This window comes from Macrobrachium rosenbergii, chromosome 30 (assembly GCF_040412425.1).
Source record: "Macrobrachium rosenbergii isolate ZJJX-2024 chromosome 30, ASM4041242v1, whole genome shotgun sequence".
NCBI classification, from domain to species: Eukaryota; Metazoa; Arthropoda; class Malacostraca; order Decapoda; family Palaemonidae; genus Macrobrachium; species Macrobrachium rosenbergii.
Genome location: NC_089770.1, coordinates 32,964,154 through 32,986,611, shown reverse-complemented (window position 1 = coordinate 32,986,611; position 22,458 = coordinate 32,964,154). Strand labels below are relative to the sequence as shown.

The 22,458-nt window shown below is 38.8% G+C and overlaps 1 protein-coding gene across 4 annotated transcripts in view; it reads right to left on the bottom strand.

Annotated features, from left to right (window-relative positions):
* The window catches only part of Ogg1 (8-oxoguanine DNA glycosylase), a 510,811-nt gene that overhangs the window by 324,886 nt on the left and 163,467 nt on the right, over window positions 1-22,458 (bottom strand). For 3 of the 4 annotated variants that reach the window (XM_067132074.1, XM_067132075.1, XM_067132076.1), the window contains one exon: window positions 6,630-7,237. The exons of the other annotated variant lie outside the window; for it this stretch is intronic. In XM_067132074.1, the coding sequence (XP_066988175.1) occupies window positions 7,118-7,237 (120 nt within the window). In that variant the 3' untranslated portion in view covers window positions 6,630-7,117. Of the gene's footprint in view, window positions 1-6,629; window positions 7,238-22,458 lie in introns of those variants that run through there. 4 annotated transcript variants of the gene reach the window in all.

Sequence of the window (22,458 nt, the reverse complement as noted above, 5' to 3'; positions counted from 1 at the left end):
TCTAACACATGTGCAAAGAAAACAGGAGCAAATGAATTAATAGTAGATACGTATTTACATAGATAAAATGGGGCTATATTTGCTTGACCCAATCTCGTAGGAGCGTTACCATAGAAAACGGGTGGTTCACCATAGAAAACCCGCTTAGCGGGAACTTTACAGATTAATAGCAAGAGAGACATATGAGGGATGTATATATACTCGCATTAGAAATGTACAAATACAAGATCTGTATATTGATGTGGTGAATATTGTATTACTGTGAACCTAAAAAATTTAACTTCGTCCAAAGTTCTATGCGGTTTGATGGACTCATCACATCTGAAAAATGCACAGAAGTAGACCAAAGCAAACTGAAGGCTACTGTGCACTTTGCAACTCCCACTGACATAACATTATTGTGAAGTTTTACAGGAATGGTAAACATTTAGGATTCTTTGCTGGAGTGAAGAAACTTCTAGTTAATCTTCCAATCTTTGCAAGAAAAAAAAAGAAAAGAAAGACATAGTCTGCACTCTTTCAAAAAGAGGAAATTGCAGATTCGGTGAAAGATGTCACTACAAACATCCCAAGATATGTCACAACTATGAAATTTATGGCAAATGTGCATATCTAGATGGCTATGAGGTTGAATTCAACGATCTACATCCAAAAATGTCAGAATCTGAAAGAAGGAAAAGGTTGCAAATTCAACAAAAAATGCAGATACGTGCATCCTGTTGCCGTGAAGAATGAAAATCAAAAGCAGATACATATAAAAAATCAAAGTAAAAATGAAACAAACAAAGGAAAGAATAGAGTATGTGACGAAGGAAAAAAGCAAGCCGGCATCACGTTATGAAATGTCAGCACCACAATATGAGGCATCAGCTCTCAGGTACAGTGCAACAAAGCAATGTATCTACGATGCAAATGGATGGTGCAGATATGGAGATAGGTGCAGATACAAACACAAAATGAATAATTATGAAGATGGAAGATCAACTATTTTGGAAAAGTTGGATTTTTTAATGTCCGAAGTTATGGAAATGAAGAAAAGAACAACATATCAGAGCAGGAAAGAGACATGGGAAAATCCTTATTATTACCCATATTAGATAACGGGGATAAAACGCAAACCATCATAGTGATGAATGCACAGGGTTTAGTTTCGATTAACTCAAAAAGAAAAATAGAGTTCTTAGAAGAACTAACCCAAACTGAAAAAATAGATATAATGAATATAAGTGAAACCTGGTATTCACAAGAGACTGGTAATGATGATCAGATAAAGGGTTTCCAAACTTATAGATCAGATAGAAAAAATAGGAATCAAGGGGGAACCATGATATATGGGAGAGATGTAAATCAAGGAAAATCTGTGAGAAATATAGTAACACAGAATGTGAAATTAATAGCAGTAGAATTTGAATCTGAAAAATTAGTAAACATTGTAATATACAGACCCCTGAATACTAAAGAGTTTGACATAATAATTGACAAATTGGATGATATATGTAGAAATCACAAAGACTGGACTATACTCCTATCCAGAGGCTTTAACTTTCCTTTCGTAGAATGGAAAGAACTAATAGGAGACTGTGGCTGTATTTATACATATAAAAAGGAGAGTAATAGTAGCGCAGAAGATAAGAGGCAATTTGGAAAGCTATTAGATATGCTACTAGAACATAACATTCAGCAAATAAATCACCTACCAACAAGAAAGGATAATATTTTAGACCTAGTACAGTATTTATGAACGAGGTGAACTATATTAAAGAAATAATAGTGTATAATACGAGTATTTCAGACCATAATGTCATAGAATTAACAGTCCATTCCAAAGCATATGAAAACAGAGATAAGCAAGAGAAGAAAAAATGGGAAGGATATGGAAAATATAATTTCTATAGTAAAAATATAAACTGGTCAAAAATAAATGAAGAATAAAACAAAGACTGGGAAAATATATTCGTAAGTGATAATATACAGGTAAATACGGATATATTATATAAAATATTAGAGGAAATAGTGGAAAAATATATACTGAAGAAGAAAAGTAAACACAGTCACGCATACCAAGAGACAGAAGGATCTTGTTCCAGAAAATCAGAAAGTGGAAAAAAGGTCTTGCAAAAGAAAAGAATGTATGGAAAGTGATGGAGCTAAAAAGTAAGATAAAAAATGCAGAACAAAAGATTATACAGTCAAAAGAAAAAGAAAATCAGGACCTTGAAGAAAGGACCCTACAAAATATCAAACAAAACCCCAAAATTTTTTACTCATATGCAAAAAAGATGATTAAAATAAGAGTAGAAATAGGCCCTCTAAGAATTGAAGGGCGATTAACAAATGAAAAAAAGGAAATATGTAACATATTAGCAGAAAGATATAAGAGTGAATTCACACCTAGAATTGATAATGAAGATAATGATACAGAAATAAGAGATGAAAATAGAGAATATTTATCGGACATAGCTATTACTGAAGCTGATATTGTGCAGGGTATTAATGAGATTAAAAATGGATCAGCAGCAGGAACTGATGGTGTTCCTGCCATTTTGTTAAAGAAAGTGGTTCATTCAATCGCAAAGCCGCTCGCAATATTATTAAGACAAAGTATAGATACAGGAAAGATTTATGATGAGCATAAATTAGCGTATATTACCCCAACTTTCAAAGGTGGATCAAGACTAGAGGCAAGTAATTATAGGCCTGTGAGTCTGACATCTCACATTATTAAAATTTACGAAAGGGTAATGAAAAAATATATAATGAAACATTTAAAGAAAAATAGTTTGTTTAATAAAGGACAGCATGGTTTTGTACCCGGAAGAAGTACACAAACCCAACTGTTAGTCCACCATGAAAGCATATATAAAAATATGATAAACGAAAAAGATACAGATGTGGTTTACCTAGACTTTGCAAAAGCTTTTGACAAGGTAGACCATAATATATTAGCGAAAAAAAATTAGAAAACATAACATTGTGGATAAAGTAGGAAGATGGATAAAAGAATTTTTGCAAAATAGAAAACAGATAGTGATTGCTAACGATGAGAAATCGGATGAAGCTACGGTAATATCCGGTGTGCCACAAGGTATGGTGTTAGCTGCATTGCTGTTTGTGATTATGATTGCAGACATAGACAGTAATGTTACGGACTCGGTAGCGAGAAGTTTCGCTGATGACACAAGAATAAGTAGAGAGATTAATTGTGATGAAGACAGGAACTCGCTACAAAGAGACCTAAACAATATATATAAATGGGCAGAGGTAAATAGGATGGTATTTAACTCTGATAAATTTGAATCAATAAACTATGGTGATAAAGAAGGAATGGTATATGCATATAAAGGACCTAATAACAAGACAATCACAAAAGACCTTGGTGTGATGTTGAAGAGACAATCAAAGACCTTAAAGACCTTGTGTGATGTTGAATAGGAATATGTTATGCAATGACCAAATAGCAATAATATTGACAAAATGCAAAGCAAAAATGGGAATGTTGTTCCAGCACTTCAAAACAAGAAAACCCGAACACATGATTATGCTTTATAAAACGTACGTACGTAGTCCACTTGAATATTGCAATATAATATGGTACCCTCACTACCAAAAGGATATTGCACAAATAGTGAGTGTACAAAGGTCCTTTACAGCTAGAGCAAAAGAAGTTGAGGACCTTGACTACTGGGAAAGACTACAATTCTTAAATTTATATAGTCTTGAAAGGAGAAGAGAACGCTACATGATTATCCAGGCATGAAAACAGATAGAAGGAATTACTGAAAACATCATGGAGCTAAAAATATCAGAAAGAGCAAGCAGAGGTAGATTAATAGTGCCAAAAACTATACCAGGAAAACTAAGGAAAGCACACAGGACATTAATCCACCACGCACCAGCATCGATGATGCAGCGTCTATTCAATGCGCTACCAGCTCATCTGAGAAACATATCAGGAGTGAGCGTAGATGTGTTTAAGAATAAGCTCGACAAATATCTAAGATGCATCCCAGACCATCCAAGACTGGAAGATGCAAAATATACCGGAAGATGCATTAGCAATTCTCTGGTAGACATCAGAGGTGCCTCACACTGAGGGACCTGGGGCAACCCGAATGAACTGTAAGGTCTGTAAGGTAAGGTCAATGCTTGCTTATGAATCCCCCAATTCTTGTTTATTATCACCCAATTCTTACTTACAAATCTCCCAATTTTTGCTTATTAATCTTCCTGATTCTTGCCCAGTTTGATACAAATAGGAAGACTCTTAACTATTTATGAATGCAAACATGCTAAAAGTACCAGGTTTCAGCCAAAAGCAATCGCATGACAATAAGTGGGCACAAGGGATCCTGTGCATTAGATACGCAGTTAAAAACTGCACACCATTTTGTAACAGTTAATCTACTACTCAAAACAGAACTTGAAGGCAGAACCTCAGATTCAATTTCTGTTCAAATTCAAATTGGGAAAGAGAAGGATGGTTCCATTGCTGATTGGTCTTCGTCGTCCACTGGTTGACAACCCAAAACAACCTGACAATGACTTGTACCTGCACGCTATGGACACAGACTTGCAAGTCCCAGACGAAAAAAGATAACTGGTGGTAGAACATTTTGCATACAGCCCGCCAAGGAATCACTTGGACAAAAACAGTCCACCTAGGAATCATGAGGACCAAAATAGCCCTCTCGGATGTGTATCCTTCAGTCAGGAATAACAAAAAACACAACTGACAGAAAAATGTGAAGCTCGCCAATGCTGTCTCCCAAGTTTAGGAAAAGGAAACTTTGGAATCCATCCAAAGACCAATATTATCTGATTTACATTGACCGTCTGAGCAGGTATCCCATGGTCCATAAATGGAACTTCAGATTCTATGATAAAGATGATGGATTAAAACACGTACGAACGGAGGATCACAATTCAAAGTGGTTCATTCCTAAAGTTCCTGGAAAGAAAATGCATCAAATGGTGACCAAAATCACCCAATTTCCCAAATAACAACAACATGCAGAGGTGTCTGTGAAGGAAGTAGACACTACATTAAAGAAACTAAGGAACACACTGATTCTAAGGCACTGACATCAGAACCAGGATGACATAGGACCACTATAAGGGAGAAATATTGTCAAGGAGGTTAGGGCAGAACATGAGAGTACCAGACATGAAGCAATTCCCTGTGGGAGATCACATCCAAATGGAATGGAATGAAATATACAAAATTTAGGACAAAGGCCAAGTGCTGGGACCTCAATGAGGTCATTCAGTGCTGAAAGGGAAACTGAAAGGAGTAAAAAGATTTGAAAGGTGTAACAGGAGGAAAACCTTTGGCAGTTACACTATAAAACAATTTTTAGGAGACGGTTGTGGAAAGTAAGATGGAAGAGTGAGACTATGAACGGAGGTACAGTCAAAGGAGTGGAGGGGATTGCAGCTACAGGCCGAAGGGACATTGCACTTAAAGGAATGCCTACAGTGCACTGTGTGAGGTGCACTGATGGCACTTAACCCCATACGAAGGGCAATTTAAGAGAACGAGATTCCCCTACCACATGATTCCAATACAGAACCTTTCTGAAGGTGAAGCCAGAGAGCAAGGAAGACGATAAGGTTGTATGTTTTGCATCATAAAGTAATAACATAACTGTCAGTGTTCTGCAATGCAGTAGCACCTCAACTTAACAGATGCTCTGTGGGTCTCTCTGGCTCTCTGATAAGTAACAAAGTCCATCAAGTAACATAGAGCCTATATTACAACTTGCACTTGAATATTTTCTTGATTTCTGATAAGTAACAAAGTCCGTTAAGTAACAAAGACCCTGCACTACAGCCTGTTCTTGAATATTTTCTTGATTTCTTATGAGTAACAAAGCCCATTTAGTAAATATAACATCAGAGATCACATTGAATTGCCTGAACAGATACTTAGTATTCCTGAACATGTAAAATTAGCCCTGAACGTAACCTATGCAATGGTTCATGATGTCTTCTAGACAATAATCAGTGGACAGATAAGACTATCTTTGCTTGAAATATGCATTAACTTTCCATAGATTAAAACTATACTATGTCAAATACTCTAAGAGCATTGATAAGTGGCTACTTCAGCGAAAGTTTTCTAAAGTAGTCATGAGTTTAAAACTGACATTAAAAACTCATTTTACTTTAGACATCTTCATTGGAAACCTAATTTTTTTCACAGAAACAAGAGATGTGGCATCATTCTTGACCTGTGCTGCCAAACCTGTTTCTATGTGGTCAGCAGAGGGCATTTATAAGGTTAGTCATTTTCCTGCTGAGCTGTTCTTTCTACCTGGGCAAAACCTGGTGATCTTAGTCTTTGACGGTTTGTACCACACTTTTTGCCTTTTTATGATTGGGGGCAAGGTAGTTGTGGGGGTTCTGGGGGCTCCAACCCCAAGAAAGGAGAAAGGAGACAGAGGACACTGTGTGTGATGGAAGAAGTAAAAAAAAAATTGGATACTGAAAGTGGAATACTTAAAAATGGTTCCTGAAGGTCGTACAAACGACAAAGACATACATCCTCTGGAGACTGAGTCCGTTACCTACCAAGTGGTCCAGAGGTTAAAGGTGGGTGATAATAGTACCAGGTAATAAAAACATAACTATAGAAAGTCCTAATTTATTCAGACCAAATTAAAATCAACTTCCAGAGAGGTTACTCCACAGTCCTCCTGGTTTTATTGACTTGGTACTCAAGTAATTTCATTTTATATTTAAAAATTACCTTTAAGCTAAAATACTTTAAAATCTCTAAAAAGTGCCTTGGGCAACAGACTACATTTGTTTTGCAGGCACTAAGCTGTTTTTCCATAAACAAGGATTGGAACTTGAATCTCACAAGGTCAGACCAATTCATCTAACCTAGATTATCGAATAAAAATGATGGCATGAGTGTTAAAAAAGATGGATTGCAAAGTGAGAGAACAGATGACATGTAGCTAATGACATTCCTCTTCCATATATGACAAATTTCATCGACCTTGACCTAAAAACATTTTTAAAATATTCTACAAAAATAATCTGTAGCTCATCCTGAGAGGACATCTTGAGCAATTCTTCACTCTCCTTTTTCTCTCAACAAACTTTTGCCATTTTATCTGGACTTTCTCTTCTTCTTTGGTTTCTCAGTATCTCCTCCTCCTCCTCCTCCTTCTTCCACCTCCCCTCCATTCTTGAGGCCGTCAAACTTCCGCAGGTCAGCACTGAACAGAACCTGCAACAAGAGGAATTGCTGTGACCATGCCTCATTTAATCAAGCTGTTAAAGAAATTTTGTCAGTTAACCAGGTAATAAAAGTTTTAGAAGGCTGTAATTTAATACAGTGGGTCCCCGGTAATTGCAGGGGTTAGGGACCACAACCACCAGCGTTAAGCAAAAATCTGCATTTAGCTGGCACAACCCTCTAAAAACATTTATAACTGCCTGCTTCAATAGTTCAAACACCAAAAATGCTTATAACTGCCTATTTTAATATTTCAAACACCAAATATACCTTAAACTATCATCTTAAAATACTTTAATATCATTTCAAAGTCATCTTACAACGTTAGCCTTAAAAATATATATGGCTTACAGCAATGTGTGAAAACTAATTAAGTTCCCCTATACCGTACAATATTTGGGCACGCTCATTTTCTTACTTGCAGTACCATTCATGCCGTCCCTTTCTCTTTTACAAAGGAAACATCGGTAATTCACAAGAGAGAGAGAGAGAGAGAGAGAGAGAGAGAGAGAGAGAGAGAGAGAGAAAGAGAGAGAGAGAGAGAGAGAAGAGAGAGAAATATTAAGATTACGAAAACCATACAGGTACAGTACTCACATATGATCAATGTTGTTGAAGATGATGATGATGAATTAGCTGTGCAGTCCGATGAATGAATGATGATATGACTGCACAGCAAAGCAGAGGAGTTACATCTCCTCTAGGGGCACCTCTTCCCCTTCTTCACACAACATACTTTATCAATAACCTTCCTTTCACATTTAGGCTCCTTTCCATTAGCCATAGAAGAAGCAGAGCATTTAGGAGGCATCTTACAGCGGTATGATCCATGAAGATAAGTTACACATGCACGTACACACAATTTAAACCTAGCTGCAAACACTACACTTTAAGACTAAGCAGAGAACTGTGTGAGGTTTGGGCCAACTGCGCATTGTATGCTTTGCACATCATGTTCTGCGTAACTGTGCTTTTTATTTATTTTTTGTGTTTTGTAAGATGATTTTGAAATGATATTACAGTAAAGTGTTTTAGGATGAGTTTAGAGCGTATCTAAAATACATGGGTAATTTGTAGAACGACATAACTACTGTAGTTCTGTGCCTACAACCAAAACATTAGGTTTGCTTACGTCACATCAATCAACATATTTTCATGTTAGTGTTTTCATGAATGAATACATTTATGATAAAATAATTTACTTTACTGTACTAATTTTCAAATACAGTACCATACTGTAATATTAATGTAAACACAGCAAAACACAGTAATCAATAGACTGTAAAGTGTATTTTTTCTTTTGAAAAGTGTTTGTCCTAAGCCCAACAAACTCACAGTTCAAGGAACAAAGCATCTTCATCTTTTATCTTAATCTTAAACTTTGAAATGATATTACAGTACTGTAAAGTGTTTCAATGATATCCAAGTGTTTAAAATTATACTGTAAAGTGTTTCAACTATATTCAAGTGTTTGAAATGATATTACTAAAGTGCTTCAATGATATTAAAGTGCTTCAACATCCACAAAGTGGTGAATTTTCCATGCTATAGTTGATATACATAACACAGACAAATCTGTGAAGTGGCAAATTGTCCGTGGTATATTTGGAGATGCGGCCCACAGAAAAACCCATGACTAACTCAAGCCATGACTGCTGATCCACGAGTAAGCAGGGACTCACTGCACAGTAAATAAAAAATCTAAAATTTTTTATTAATAAACACAAATCAGCTCAATGGTCTGGTTAAATTACTTGATAAGAACAAAAATAGTAATAATATGCATCTTTTGTACAGAGAATTACAATGTCTTTCTGTCCACTATTAAGTCTCACAGTTTCACTACATCTTTATTGTACCTCACTCTCCCCCTCTCACATATTCAAGCACTCCAGTTTAGGACTAAGGGCACAAGCACACAAGGCCACTCACAAGTGACACAACACGATGCAAGTGTGCAACAGGAAGTATTCTCTACCCAACAGGTAAACTGCCATTGACCGCCAAAAAGATATAGCACACTGGTCCTTCCATTACAGAGCAGAGTACAGAACTCCAGAGCTAATGCCACAAGGCCCCACCTCAACAGCTCTGGGAAAGGGACAAATATGACGTGGCACAGACGACAAATGGCTGAATCACTATCATAAATCATAAGAATAACAAAAAACTATCCCCATTTTAACCCAAATAACACCACTCTCATCATTTCTATCATATTCTTAACATTCATTTTCTTAAATGGAGTTGCTTACAAAACTATCACTCCTAGGCAACACAATTAGTATTCCTGACATAACTTCTAAGACAGAAACCATATCTCTGCATCAGACTGGGGCTAACTGACACACGTTTCTCCCAGAGGAAGTTAGACAATCACCTAAGGGACCATCAACAGTAAAACACCTCACCAACCATCTTTCAGTTTCCTTTACTCTACTTTCCTCTGCTAAAAAAAAAAGATAAAATGTTTCAGGCTATTGCAACTGAGAAGAAAATCAGACAGACTAGTTATGATGGCTAAATGACAACATATTGGAGAACAGTCTACTTTCCTCCCACTTCCTTCGATAAGACAACCTCCAACATCACTAACATCAACTCAACTTACCCACTCACCCTCCACATGCTCACCTTTGCTCCAAGGGATCATCACAGGGAACCACAACACAACACTTTCGTCCCCATATACTAGCCCAAACTTTATCCACCCCAATCTCACAACCTCACCCTCATTCATCTGCCCTTCAATATGCAATTAAAATTACTGAAAGTTGAAAATGGGCATCAAAGTGAGACAACAAATTATATGCACCTAATAACATTCCTCTTCCATATACTGCAGATCTCATCCACTTTCTCCTTTCTCAGGGTGACTGAGCCCCACAAACACCACCCCCCACCACCACCTCTCCCCCAATCAAAACTTTTACAATAAAATTATGACAGTTTTGGAAACTGGTAATTTCATAAATATAATCTGAACTTTATTATTAGTAAACACAAATTAGCTTTCTTTGGTCTGGTTAAAATACTTATTAATAAAACAATAATAATAATAATGTGCACCTTTTGTATAGAGAATGACCATGTCTCAGAGTCTAAGTGTTTATGCTATGAGACTCTCTGTCATAAGACACATTTTATTTCAAGATTTCCTGTAACAAATCAGCCTCAAAGACAAAACTCACCTGATAAGGCAAAAATAACAAAGGTTTCATCATTTGGTATCATACTTGTAAAATTTATGTTCTTAAATGCAGTGCCATACCAAAGTATGAGCACTATGGGTGATAATGAGTACTCCCATTGTAAGTTCTAAGGGACAAAGGATGTCAGTAAAACAACAAAGCAATCTCTGAATAAGACTGGGATAGTGACGCACATTTCTCCCCAGAGAGTATTAGACAATCACAGTGAGGAACAAAAAGTACAAAGGCCTGAAAACCATCTCACTTCAACATTTGGAGATCAGACGACTCTGCAGCTGCACTAGGCATGCTATTCCACATTTTAATCTTAACCAAGATAAAACCCCTAACAAACTGAGTATAGTATTAACCCTGACACTAGAAAAAATTACACACTGCAGCAGCAGCCTGTCTAGTGTTTCAAGTAAAAACAGCTGAATCAGGTAAAGAAGAGAGCACAGGATGTTTTTCATTATTATACATTCTATGCAACATATTTAATATACTCACTTCATGTCTAAAAATTTTATGACATAAATAATAAACCTAAAATTAGTTATAACTACATATCACTGCCTTTCCATCCATCCATTCATGACATGGTTTTTCCACTTAAACTTCTAGGTCTGACAGTCTATTTTTCCTTCCCTTTCACAACTGTCCCTTCAGTCATTTACAATACAGTCTTAAGTATAGATGGTGGTACATATAAGGTACCTTGTGTAATAAGATTTACATTGGACAGGTTGGCAAAATAATTGCTCAACATAGATACAATATAGCTAGAGATGATCCCAAGAGTGCAATTAACATGCATACTAAAATTTTCATTTTCCAGCAAACTGGAATAAGGGAAAAAACTTTTCAGTTGCTCTAATTTTACTGAAAGGAACACAGTATTATAGAATCTTCATGCATTTTCCATACTTGAGACATTAATTTTAATTTTAGTTCAGGTTTATATAAATTAGATCCAGTTGTCCTTCACATTTTTAACCAGCAGTACAGGCTCAAAGATGCCCACGACTTGTAAATATCTCTCTCTCTCTCTCAATATGTTTACTTGTTTGGTAGTGTGTTCTTTGACATTTCTTATAACTGAAACCCCTTGTAATTAGTTTTATGAAATTAGTTTGTTGAATTCTTTCAACAATCACAATTTTTCTTTTGTACTTTTGAAACATTTTTCTAACAAATTGCTCTCATCAAGGTCCAGTGGAGGATGAAACCATCAGGCTGAACTAAACTTCATTGTTTCTTTTCATCCCTCCTTCATATGGACTGATTGCACATAATTACTTTCTTTGTCTATGAAGATTATAATTCATATACATCTATATATATACTGTTATTTTTGTGTAAAATCTAAATTAGGACTGAGCTGTCACATAGTGGAATGGTTCAATTTATATGAGTTAGTGAATAAATTTGGTGTAAGGTTTCTACTATCTGTGTTATCCTTTCACACCCTGCTATCCCATTGGTAGTCATCTGCCCTTCAAGAGCTCCCGCAATGCGCAGACCCGGAATCCACCACAGCAAAATGCACTTGACTGATGATGACTCTACCCAAGAGTTTGAAATGAGAGTCAGCACCCAAAGGCCACACGAGACTCCAGACAAGGATGAAGAGAGTTAAAACAATTAGATAGAGCAGCTTTATCCTGAAACATTCCAAAACATTCTCACAGGGCACCAACTTTTTGAGAAACTGGGGAAGCAATATTATGTATGCACTTATCAAAAGTCAATTTCACTTTGCTGGCATTTAAAACCATTCCTGACATGTTTCGTGTAAAATCTTGCCTTTACGAATGTACAGATCAGGCTGAGAAATTGTAACGAGTAAATTGCAATTGCATTAGACCACCAAAGCTTTATGGTAGGAGAACAACACAGTCGCTGCTAACATACTAGTGGAAAGCACTTCCAAGTCAATGACTGTCAGACTCCATTTCTTGTCCATCAAGATGAACTATGTACCTTGCTTGCATTGGGCCTCCTATCATTGCAAAAACTCATCTGCAAGAGGAAAGGGGAATTTTATAATGCAAGTAATGTAGTTCAATATACGCATTTGGTTTTGAGATGCTTTATGTGTGGTATGGCAGAGTAGGAGAAGAGTAACAGAGATCAAAGAGTAAGTGGAGGAAGAAATGGTTCTTCAACAGGATGTACAGCACTATCTCGATGATTCTAAGACTTTGGATCATACAGGCAAGCCATGGACTGTATCTACGGGCTAATGAAATCCTTGCTATGTTTATCCGAACCCACCTGTACGTACTTGACGTGTACAAATCTACCTTGCAAACCCAGAAGCCTTGAAGGGGTGACAACCAAAAATCCTTGCCAAGTATAAAAGCAAGTTTCACATCGTATACAACAGCAACTGCTTATAGGGTGGCCTATCAGCAGATCTAGTCATCAAGTCAATGCTTGAGATAGACATCACAAATTCTGGTGGTTTTATATTTGTATTGTGTAACCTTCAAGTTTGTAATCTGTATAAAAATCTGGACATTTTGATAAAGTTTACAAAATTCTAAAAGACTTCCACTTAATTTTGATCTATATCAGAGAACAGTACTGATATAAGCACACATTTAAGAGGCAAGATGCAGATTTGTGGATATATTTCAAGTATTTCTCTGCAATTCCTGAAGACCTTTATTAAGAAAAAGAGTTTCTTACAATTTTTCTAACATCAGAATTCTTTCTGAGCTAGACTGGTTGGATGTATTCCTTTGACAACAAATATCTAAAACTGGATTTTCAAAAGACACACCTCATTATCCAAACATTCTTGGGGATTTTCAAGTATCATGATGGCATTTCTCTATAAAGGCCAAAAGTTCAAGTCAAGTTTGCACAGAAATTCCTTATGGAATTTAGATTTTAAGTAAATGTATTAATTTGTTAAGCTGACACGGTCAGCTCTGTTAACACATTTAAGTAACCATTTACGTTGTTCACTGTCAACACTTTGAAATCAAAAATTTTAAAAATAATAATTTGTATTTTTCATAACTAATAAACCTGCAGTCTTAACATTAGGATAAATCTTCTAGCGACAGCTGGAACCGGTATATAATTCAACAGAACTGTATAAGCAAGGAACTGGTGGCATCTGTCCCCTGTCACAAGTTAGGTGGAAAGACCAACGACCCAAGCTGGGACTTGAGACATATCAGTATTCTTCCAACCCAAGTTAAACTGTCAGAGGGGTGGTTAGAGGTGGGCCTTAAACGTTAAAAGACTGCAGGTTTGTTGGTAGTGAAAAATAAAAATTATTTTAAAAATTTGTGATTTGTTCATACACATAACGTTAGGAAAAGACTTTCTCTTGGTGGGAGGTAGGTATCATTAACCGACTGGAGGTTTGCCACAACTGCTCATTCTTCTTGTATAAGAGAAATCTAAGAAAGAAGACCTACACCTCTGGACCTTAGATGTGTGCATAATTTAGGTTCAGACTTCTGGGTTTCAATACAATGCCCAAGTTCACTGCATAAATGGAAGATGAAGAGCTATCTGTTCAAATAACAAACCAGCGTAGCCACCTATGCAGGTTTGTTATCATCCCTCCTCTCCTTGCTAAAGACAGGAATGTTCTGCTACTGAAAGGTAACTTCATTCATTAATGATTACTCTAACAGCATGGCCACTGCACTCTCCTGTATCATGCCCATTCCAGCTCATGATGGAACATACTGCCCGTAGGTAAAGAAGTGAGAAAGGAGAAAAGAAAAGGACCAGTCATCTCATTCATTTCACTTTCATACCATCGTCTTAAGCTAGATAAAAACTATCCTGCCAGGGGCACTGGATGAATTTACACAACTTGTTGAGCAGCTACCATCAGACCCAAAGAAAAGTGTCCAAGGAACTATGGGCAATATCCTTCAGGTAGAAGGAAGTGAAAGTGGTTTGGCAACGCCATGAACCAGCATTCAAAATTCTATGAACAGATAAATTCTTACTGAATACTAAAGAGGAACTCAGCCCTCTATGTCATGCACTCTTGCATGCACGCTATTGGATGAAGCAACTGCTGATGATGATGAATAAGCATTCATAATCGTTTCTAGTAGCCAGAATGAGATTGTATTCTTGGACACTTCTTTCTTGACTGAGCCTGTGCAAACAAAAAGTCTTCAACATCCAGTCTGAGATGTCAATTCCTTTTTAGATAAGCATGCAGCGTTCTGACAGGACACAGCACCACTGCGTCAGGGTCATTGTCAACAAAGTCTCCCAAAGAACGTACTGTACAGTATAAAAAGGAGATGAATCTGCCATCATGAATTGAGGAATTTTGAGTCTTGGCAATGAATTCCAGGACAAATTCGAAAACTATTGACCTCCCAAGATATAGTTATATTCAAGTCTTTCATACATAGAACTAAAGCCAAAGCAGCTCTGTAGCCCTCTATGGCAGACACAGAAAGAAGTTTTTCTGTTCTGAGAAAGACTAGGAAATCAGCTGTCTGTTGAACAGACGTTCCAATCGCAGTAGACGGACAATTTTCCCTGGTACACGGACGTGAAGGACTTTTTGAGATAACCTGGCACCTGAGACGCTGTTCTTTGAGAAAAGCCTCTCACTCACAGGAGATACTTGATAGTCTCCATCCATGAAGAGACAGGGATTGTATCAACTGATGATACCTCTCCACATGAGGTGACACAGCAGATTGTGCCAGGGAGGTATCTCTCTTGGAACCTCTGACAGCAGAGAAAGCAGATCTGGAAACCATTCTGCTTGAGGCCATAAAGGAGCTATCAGAGTCATCTTGAGATTCTGGGACCTCATCAATTTGTTCAGGACATGACGAATCAGGAAGAATGGAGGGAAGGCGTACACGTCCAGGTTGTCCCATGTATGTTGAAGGGTGTCCTCCACCACTGCCAACATGTATGATGTCTGGCCTACTGAACAATAGACCTCTAGCTTCTTGTTGAATCTTGTAGCAAAGACATCTATCATTGGCCTCCCCCACACGTGAAACAGCCTGTCTGTAATCTCCTGATGCAGAGACCATTCTGTTTCCAGAATCTGTCTCTGCTGACTCAGTTTGTTGGCCACTACATTCATTTTGCCTGGAATGTACCTGGCCATAAGATCCACTGAGTTGTCTACAGCCCACTGATGCAATTGAACTGTTATTAGGTGAAGCTGGCGAGACACCAGGCCCCCCTGTTTGTTCACTGTTTTGTTGTCCAACATCAAGACAATGGAGTACCCCACCACCCTCTCCTGAAAGTGTTGAAGTGCTAAGAATGCCGCCTTCAATTCCAGCACACTGATGCGCAGTCTGCTGTCCTGCTGACTCCATTCTCTGGAGGTCAAGAGGTCTTCTAGATGAGCCCCACAACCTTCAGAAGAAGCGTCTGAGAACAGCATAAGTTCCGGAGGGGGTGAATGGAGCGGTATCCCCACCATCAGACTGCTGTTATCCAACCACCATAGCAGGTCGCTTCTCACTTCTGATGACAACAGGACTTGCATGTAAGGGGAATCTCTTGCTGGAGACCAAAATTCCTTCAGTCTCCACTGTAACGACCATAGATGTAGACGGCCGTGAGGAACCAGTTTCTCCAGAGAAGTCAAATGGCCCAGAACAAGCTGCCACTGTTTCACTGGCTGTGTTAGTTCCGACAAAAAGGCAAGAGCTACTGTCCTGAACTTGTCGATCCTCTGCTCCGATGGGAAAACTCTCGACACTGCTGAGTCTATCACCATTCCCAGATACAGAATCCTCTGGCTGGGGATTACATTCGACTTTTCCAAATTTACCACAATGCCTAAGCAATGGCAAAACTGAAGCAGTCAATCCCTATCCTGAATCAGCTTTTCCCTGGAACCCGCTAAGACCAGCCAGTCATCGAGGTACCTCAGAAGTCTGATCCCCTTCGAGTCTATAGTCAGCATAAAGTCGTTGCCCCTGACTGCTGCTTAAGACCATTCGTGGAGTCTCAATTTTGAACTTCGTCTTCCTGACGAACAGATTCAATGTTGACAGATCTATGACTGTCCTCCAATCACTGTTGGCCTTTGGAACCAGGAAGATTAGGCTGTAGAACCCTGGCAAAGGACACTCTACTTGCTCTACTGCTCTTTTGGCCATCATCTTCTTCACTTCCTCTTGCAGTACTAGGTGTTTTTGTGATCCCGGATCATAAGGAGGTGAAGGAGAGGGCAATCTGAAAGAGGAGGAGTGAGGTGAATGGGAGTATATAACCCACCCGAAGGACATTTACTACCCACGGCTCTGCCCCGTATCTCTGCCACACAGCCCAATGGTTCGCCAGGCATCGCCCCACTGGTGGCAGTGAGTGTACCTCTGCCTCTGCCCCTATTACCCCTCCCTCTTCTAGCACGGGTCTGAAAGGGCCATTGTTGCATTGACTTCTCCACTGAAGAGGCCAACTGAGGAGGTCTAGGTGCAGGAGCAGGTCTCACTACCTTCTTCGGTGCAGGTTGTTGTGTCTGTCTCACAAGCCTGCTGCACTAGCCTATCACTTGTGTCAGACCAACGTCTATCAATTGCCACCTCCAGCGTATCTTTCGGCAGCAGCAATTAGGACTCCAAAATATTGCCATTCCTGAGCGACAATAAGGAGTCCACATCCACTGACCAGGCAACTTTGGCCAGGGCCATCTCTTCTCACCAACAGAATATTGGCCCATACATTAGTGCTCAGATTCACTAAGTATGAGATGGCCTTAGAGCCAGACTGGAGCAATCTGGTAAAAGCTGTCTCATCTACCGAACTCCTTGCAGCCACAGAAGAGGTAATTTTGGCCACCACTGTCAACCATAAATCCAACCAAGATGATGTTTGGAAGATTGCAGATGCCATCACCCACTTCTTGACACATTAGGGAGGGACACTCTGTCCTAACCTGATCTAAAGTTGGCTCCGGCCATAAATGTATGATGTCTGAACTGATCTGTCTACTCAGCAGTGGAACAATTGGTGTTGTATAATATCTCCTATGGCGAAGTAGAGGGGCTGGGAGAAACCTGAAAGATCTATTTGATCATAACAAGTTATCCCAACGCGAGACCAATGAATTCATAAAAGGACCAAATCCACATGACTGGCGGACTGCAACTCAAAAGAAGTCCTAACATCCTTCTTAGGGCCTAAAAGGGCTTCAATATCTGTAGGAGCAATCGTGGAAGGAGTTTCAGTTCTCTTAGAAAGATTACTGAACTGACGAATCAGATCTATTACATCTGCATAAGAGGAAAGAAACTCCTGGCTTTCCAAATCCTACACCTCCTGTGGAATCTGACCACCACAAGTGGAGGGAACAGGAAGATCCCGAAGATCCACTCTGGAACTCAAACAACCATTGTCGTGCGATGGACGAGAATCCTCTCCCAGCCTGGTAGAGTCACGTCCACGACCCAGGGAAGATGAAAGTGAGCCATGGTATCTGCCCCTCGATCCCCACCATGAACTATGTACATTCCAGTCGTCCGACTGTTCCGGAGACGAATACGACCGAGCCTACCCACACTCCTTCGGCTGTGACTCACTGAAGGGGAACCACGAACATCTCTGAGTGAATGAGATCTTGATCGATGGCCCGACGGACGACTACCATCTCCATCCTCTACCGGCCTAGACACTGCACAGCCGTTCACATTTGCCCGGATGTCATCAGAATAATCCACAACCCAGGGTATCTTGATCAGAGAGCTGACATCCTTCCTCCGAACTTTAACAGGCTGAACAGGAGACACAGACACAACATCATATCTCCTTTTAGAGAGAGGCCCTTGTGTATCCAAGTCCGGCAGACGAACGCTGTCACCCACATACGTCTGTGTGGTTCCTGAAGATGTTCCAACACCATCCACATCCAAAGAGTCATGACCCACGGCCAAAGAGGAGGAGGTTCGAACATCCCATACGTCCGTAGCCTTCAGAGGACAAACGAACATGGGAGAACCACAGTCATGCAAAGTTGAGGACTTGTGAGCCACTGCCGATTCCGAAACATGCCTCTTGAGTGGGATGTGACTGTCCCGGCTCGAAGGAGAAGAAATGATCCTTCTCTTCTTGGCACTAGGATCAGACACGAAGTCCCTAATTCCCCCATGCTTCACCAGAGCAAGTACAGGGGACACAGATGACTGCAACATTGGCGACAACGAAGAAGAAGAAGACACAGATGTTTCATGTCTCTTCTTCTTATAACCACGGATACATTTCTCCTCAATCACCGAATCCAGTCTTTCCAACACTGCTATAACCAGGAAATCCACAGATGGCACAGTAGGCGATGTCAAAGTAGCAGCAGGCTATGACGTCACTAAGGTTGATGAAGCCAAAGGTGATGTCACAAAGGGAACTGGCTGTGACATCATGCTGAAATACTCGCCATCTTCTGCGCATCACAGGCTGGAAAGAGGGACAAAGATGGCGATGCCCCCCCCCCCTTCCCCAAAAGGGAAAGAAGAGGCAAAATCAGACAAAAATTCTCCCGAAACCTCTCCCGATACTTCCCTCGACAAATCGTTGGAAGAACAAGAAGGGGTATGGGAAAAATCTAATACAGAAGGTGAAGCAACTGGAACCGGGCTTTCAAAAGAAGGGGTAGCCTCAAGAGGAGGCTGAAAAAATGAAGGAGTTGCAAAACTAACCAACAAAGCTGGTGTGTTCGTCTTCCTCTTGTGCTGACCCTTCTCGGAGAACCTCTTCCAATGATCCACTGACCAAGAACGACATTCTGAACAAGGATTAGTGACATTACATACATTTGCTCAACACCTACTGCACTTGAATGTGGATCCATATTCATGGAGGCTAAGAAGCGAGAACAAGGGAATCCTCCAACATCAGGGAACAACCTCTGAGGCTTACAGGAACCACAGATGGAGCTATCAGGGTTTTGGGTATCCATGATAAATACAACTCCTCCCCACACAAACCCTTCACGCTGAAACACGGAAATAAAACACAGGCAAACAAAGAACAAAGAACTGGCTTTAGGGAGGAGACAAAGAACAAGATGTCCTCACTCAAAGGCAGTAAGAAGAATACTGATGCATCACAAGTCCCAGCTTGGGTTGGTGGTTGTTCCACCCAATTTGTGAGGACAGATGCCACCAGTTCCTTGCCTATACAATTCTGTCGAATTTTTTACCGGTTCCAGCTGGCACTAGAAGATTTATCCTAGTGTTAAGACCCCAGGTTTGTTCCGTGTATGAACAACTAATTAATATTAAAACAGTTTGACCACTGAGCTCACTATTAGCTTTCATAGGGCTGGCCAAAAGGATTTGGATGAAATGAAAGGTCTAGGCCACAGGCCTAGCACTGGGACCAAATAGGTCATTTGGTATGGTGATGAATGAATGAAAACGAAATTAAAAACTGCACAAAGGCATACGGTCTCATACTGGAACACATTCACTCAACAAATACATTTATACTCATGTTTCCACATATACCCACTAAAAACGTTTATCAAAATTCAGAATAAGCTAAGGAAAATTTTAAAATTTAGTTGTTTTAAAATTCATTAGACACCCTACAGGTTTCTGTGTTTTTATTATTTACTTATTTTTATATTTTATCAATTAAATCACAGCTCCTCATGAGCATTAAAACTGGTATTGCTGAAAATGTAGATTCTGACAAAAATTTCCTTTGTTGATCTACTTCCAAGATTTGATAATCTCTGAATATCAGATAGGCTCTTAATGGTGAAAGAATGAGGCCAAGGGTATGAAGGGTTCTCATTCTTCGACAAAAAACTTAATAAGAAGGAATAGACTACGTCTCTGTTCGAAAAACCGATCCTTCTGTCGGTTGCTTGAATCTTACTTACTCTCTTTGCAGTGATCAGTGCTACTAGAAAAATAATCTTTTTATTTAGTACCCTCAGAGAAGAAGAGTGCATAGGTTCGAAGCACTCACTTGATAACCACTTAATCACCACATCTAGATTCAAGGGCAATTCTCCTCCTTTCTAGATCTGGTGGTGTCGAACGACTTAATCAGGTCTGAAATATCCTAATTAGAAGAAATGTCGAGGCCTCTGTGAAAGAAAACAGAGCTGAGCATTGCTCTGTAGCCTTTTATGATGGAAGAAGACCTTCCTAGAGAAGACTTCAAGTAAAAAAGAAAATCCGCTATTTGAGGGATAAACGTCTGAGAAGATGAAACTGCGTTTCTTCTGCACCAGGTCCTAAAAAATTCCACTTTGCCTGGTAGAGGTTGGTGGATGAGGCACGCCTACATTTGGCTATGGCCTCTGATGCCGATTGCGAAAATCCTTTCACTCGGACAAGTCTACTGACAGCTGAAAGCCTGTCAGAGCCAGCATGGACAGGCCTTGGTGGAATATCCTGCAGTGCAGTTGTCTGAGAAGACTTGGAATAGCAGGGAGGGGCCTTGGAAAGTCTATGAGGAGATCCAGAGGGTCTGGGAACCATTCCTTCTGTGGCCAAAAGGGGGCACCAGAGTCGTCTTTACATTACTGTTGTACATAGAGCTAAGTTTATTAAGGAAAACGTTCTATGTGTTTTTGAAAAATATGTGTTGATTTCATTATCATTTATACAGCACATGTCGTATGAATCTCTGAATTCTTCTATTTCACTTCCTGCTCTATTTGAGTTTGTACAATTACAGTCCCATATTGGATTGTGAGCATTAAAATCACCTACTATTAACGCAGGTTCCTTGGAATTGTTAAGTAATTCTTTAAGTTTATCAATTGTCGTAATTTTTTTGAGGTTGGTTGTATAAAAATTATAATTTACATAATTATCATTTTTTATTCAGATTGTAATACCTGATATTTGCAAGTCAGTAATGTTTATAGGTAATTTGTCATAAACTACTTTGTTATGTACATATGTAGCTATAACTAAATTTCCTTCTTCCTCTTGTGATGTTGATGCTAAGGTGTATTTATCTATTGCTGGTACAGTTTTGCTGACATGTTGTAAACATAATATTATTGGTTCATATTCTTTTAGTAATGGTTGTATTTCTCCGAGGTGTAATCTGGACGGTAGACCATTTACGTTCCATAGTATGATATAGCTACTGAAAATATTTTGTTAAGCAGTCGAGTTTTGCTTTCTTTTTTTGTATTACCAACTTGGATTTTTTCTAATAATTTACTCACGACATTCATTTGTTTCTCTTTATAATATATTAAGTGCTCAATGCACATGCAACCTTCTTCATGGATACCCAAATCTATGGTTTCTTTTTTTCTATATTTCATAAAATTTCCTATAACATTTGTTAAACCATCTTTTGTTATATTTTAATTATTATTGAAATAAAATTCACCAAAACAATCATTACATCCACGTGTTTTCATGTACATTCCTTGTTTCATTTGCTCTTGTCCCAATTATTGGTGATGGAGTAATCTCTTCTCCCCTGACATAATCATTCTTATCTATGGTACTGGTCTCTTCCACTTCTTCAGTGTTTTAGAAATCTGCATCCATAGGTTTTACTATTATTTTTGGAGACCAAGGTATATTCTTAGCTTGTTTTTGTTCTTTCTTCATATCTTTTGTCTTTGGTTTAACCGATGTTACTCTAATAATAGTTGATTCTTTTTGTTTTGGGTGGTGTTCTCTCCAAAGGTCTTTTTTAATCCTTAATTTCCGGTCCTTCACAACTTTCCTCTGTTACTTCTGTAGTCGTATCTTCTTGTGCTCCTATTTGCATTAACATTTCAAATGAATTTGATAAAATGTTATCCATATCATTTGTACCTGTTTCTTTATTCTTTACCATTTTAGTTTTTCTGTAAAGCATTAATTTCTTGAGATTTATTTAGATGCATTTTATTACTTCTATTTGTATGTGTTCTTGTTTCATTATTGGTTTTTGTTACTGACGAATATGTAAGTTTCTTAGCAGGATCTTGAATTCCTCTCACTTTCAATTCTAATTTAGCCTCTTTTATAGACATCCCTTTCTTTCTCGTAACATTTGTAATTCTGTATCGTATATGTAGTAAATACA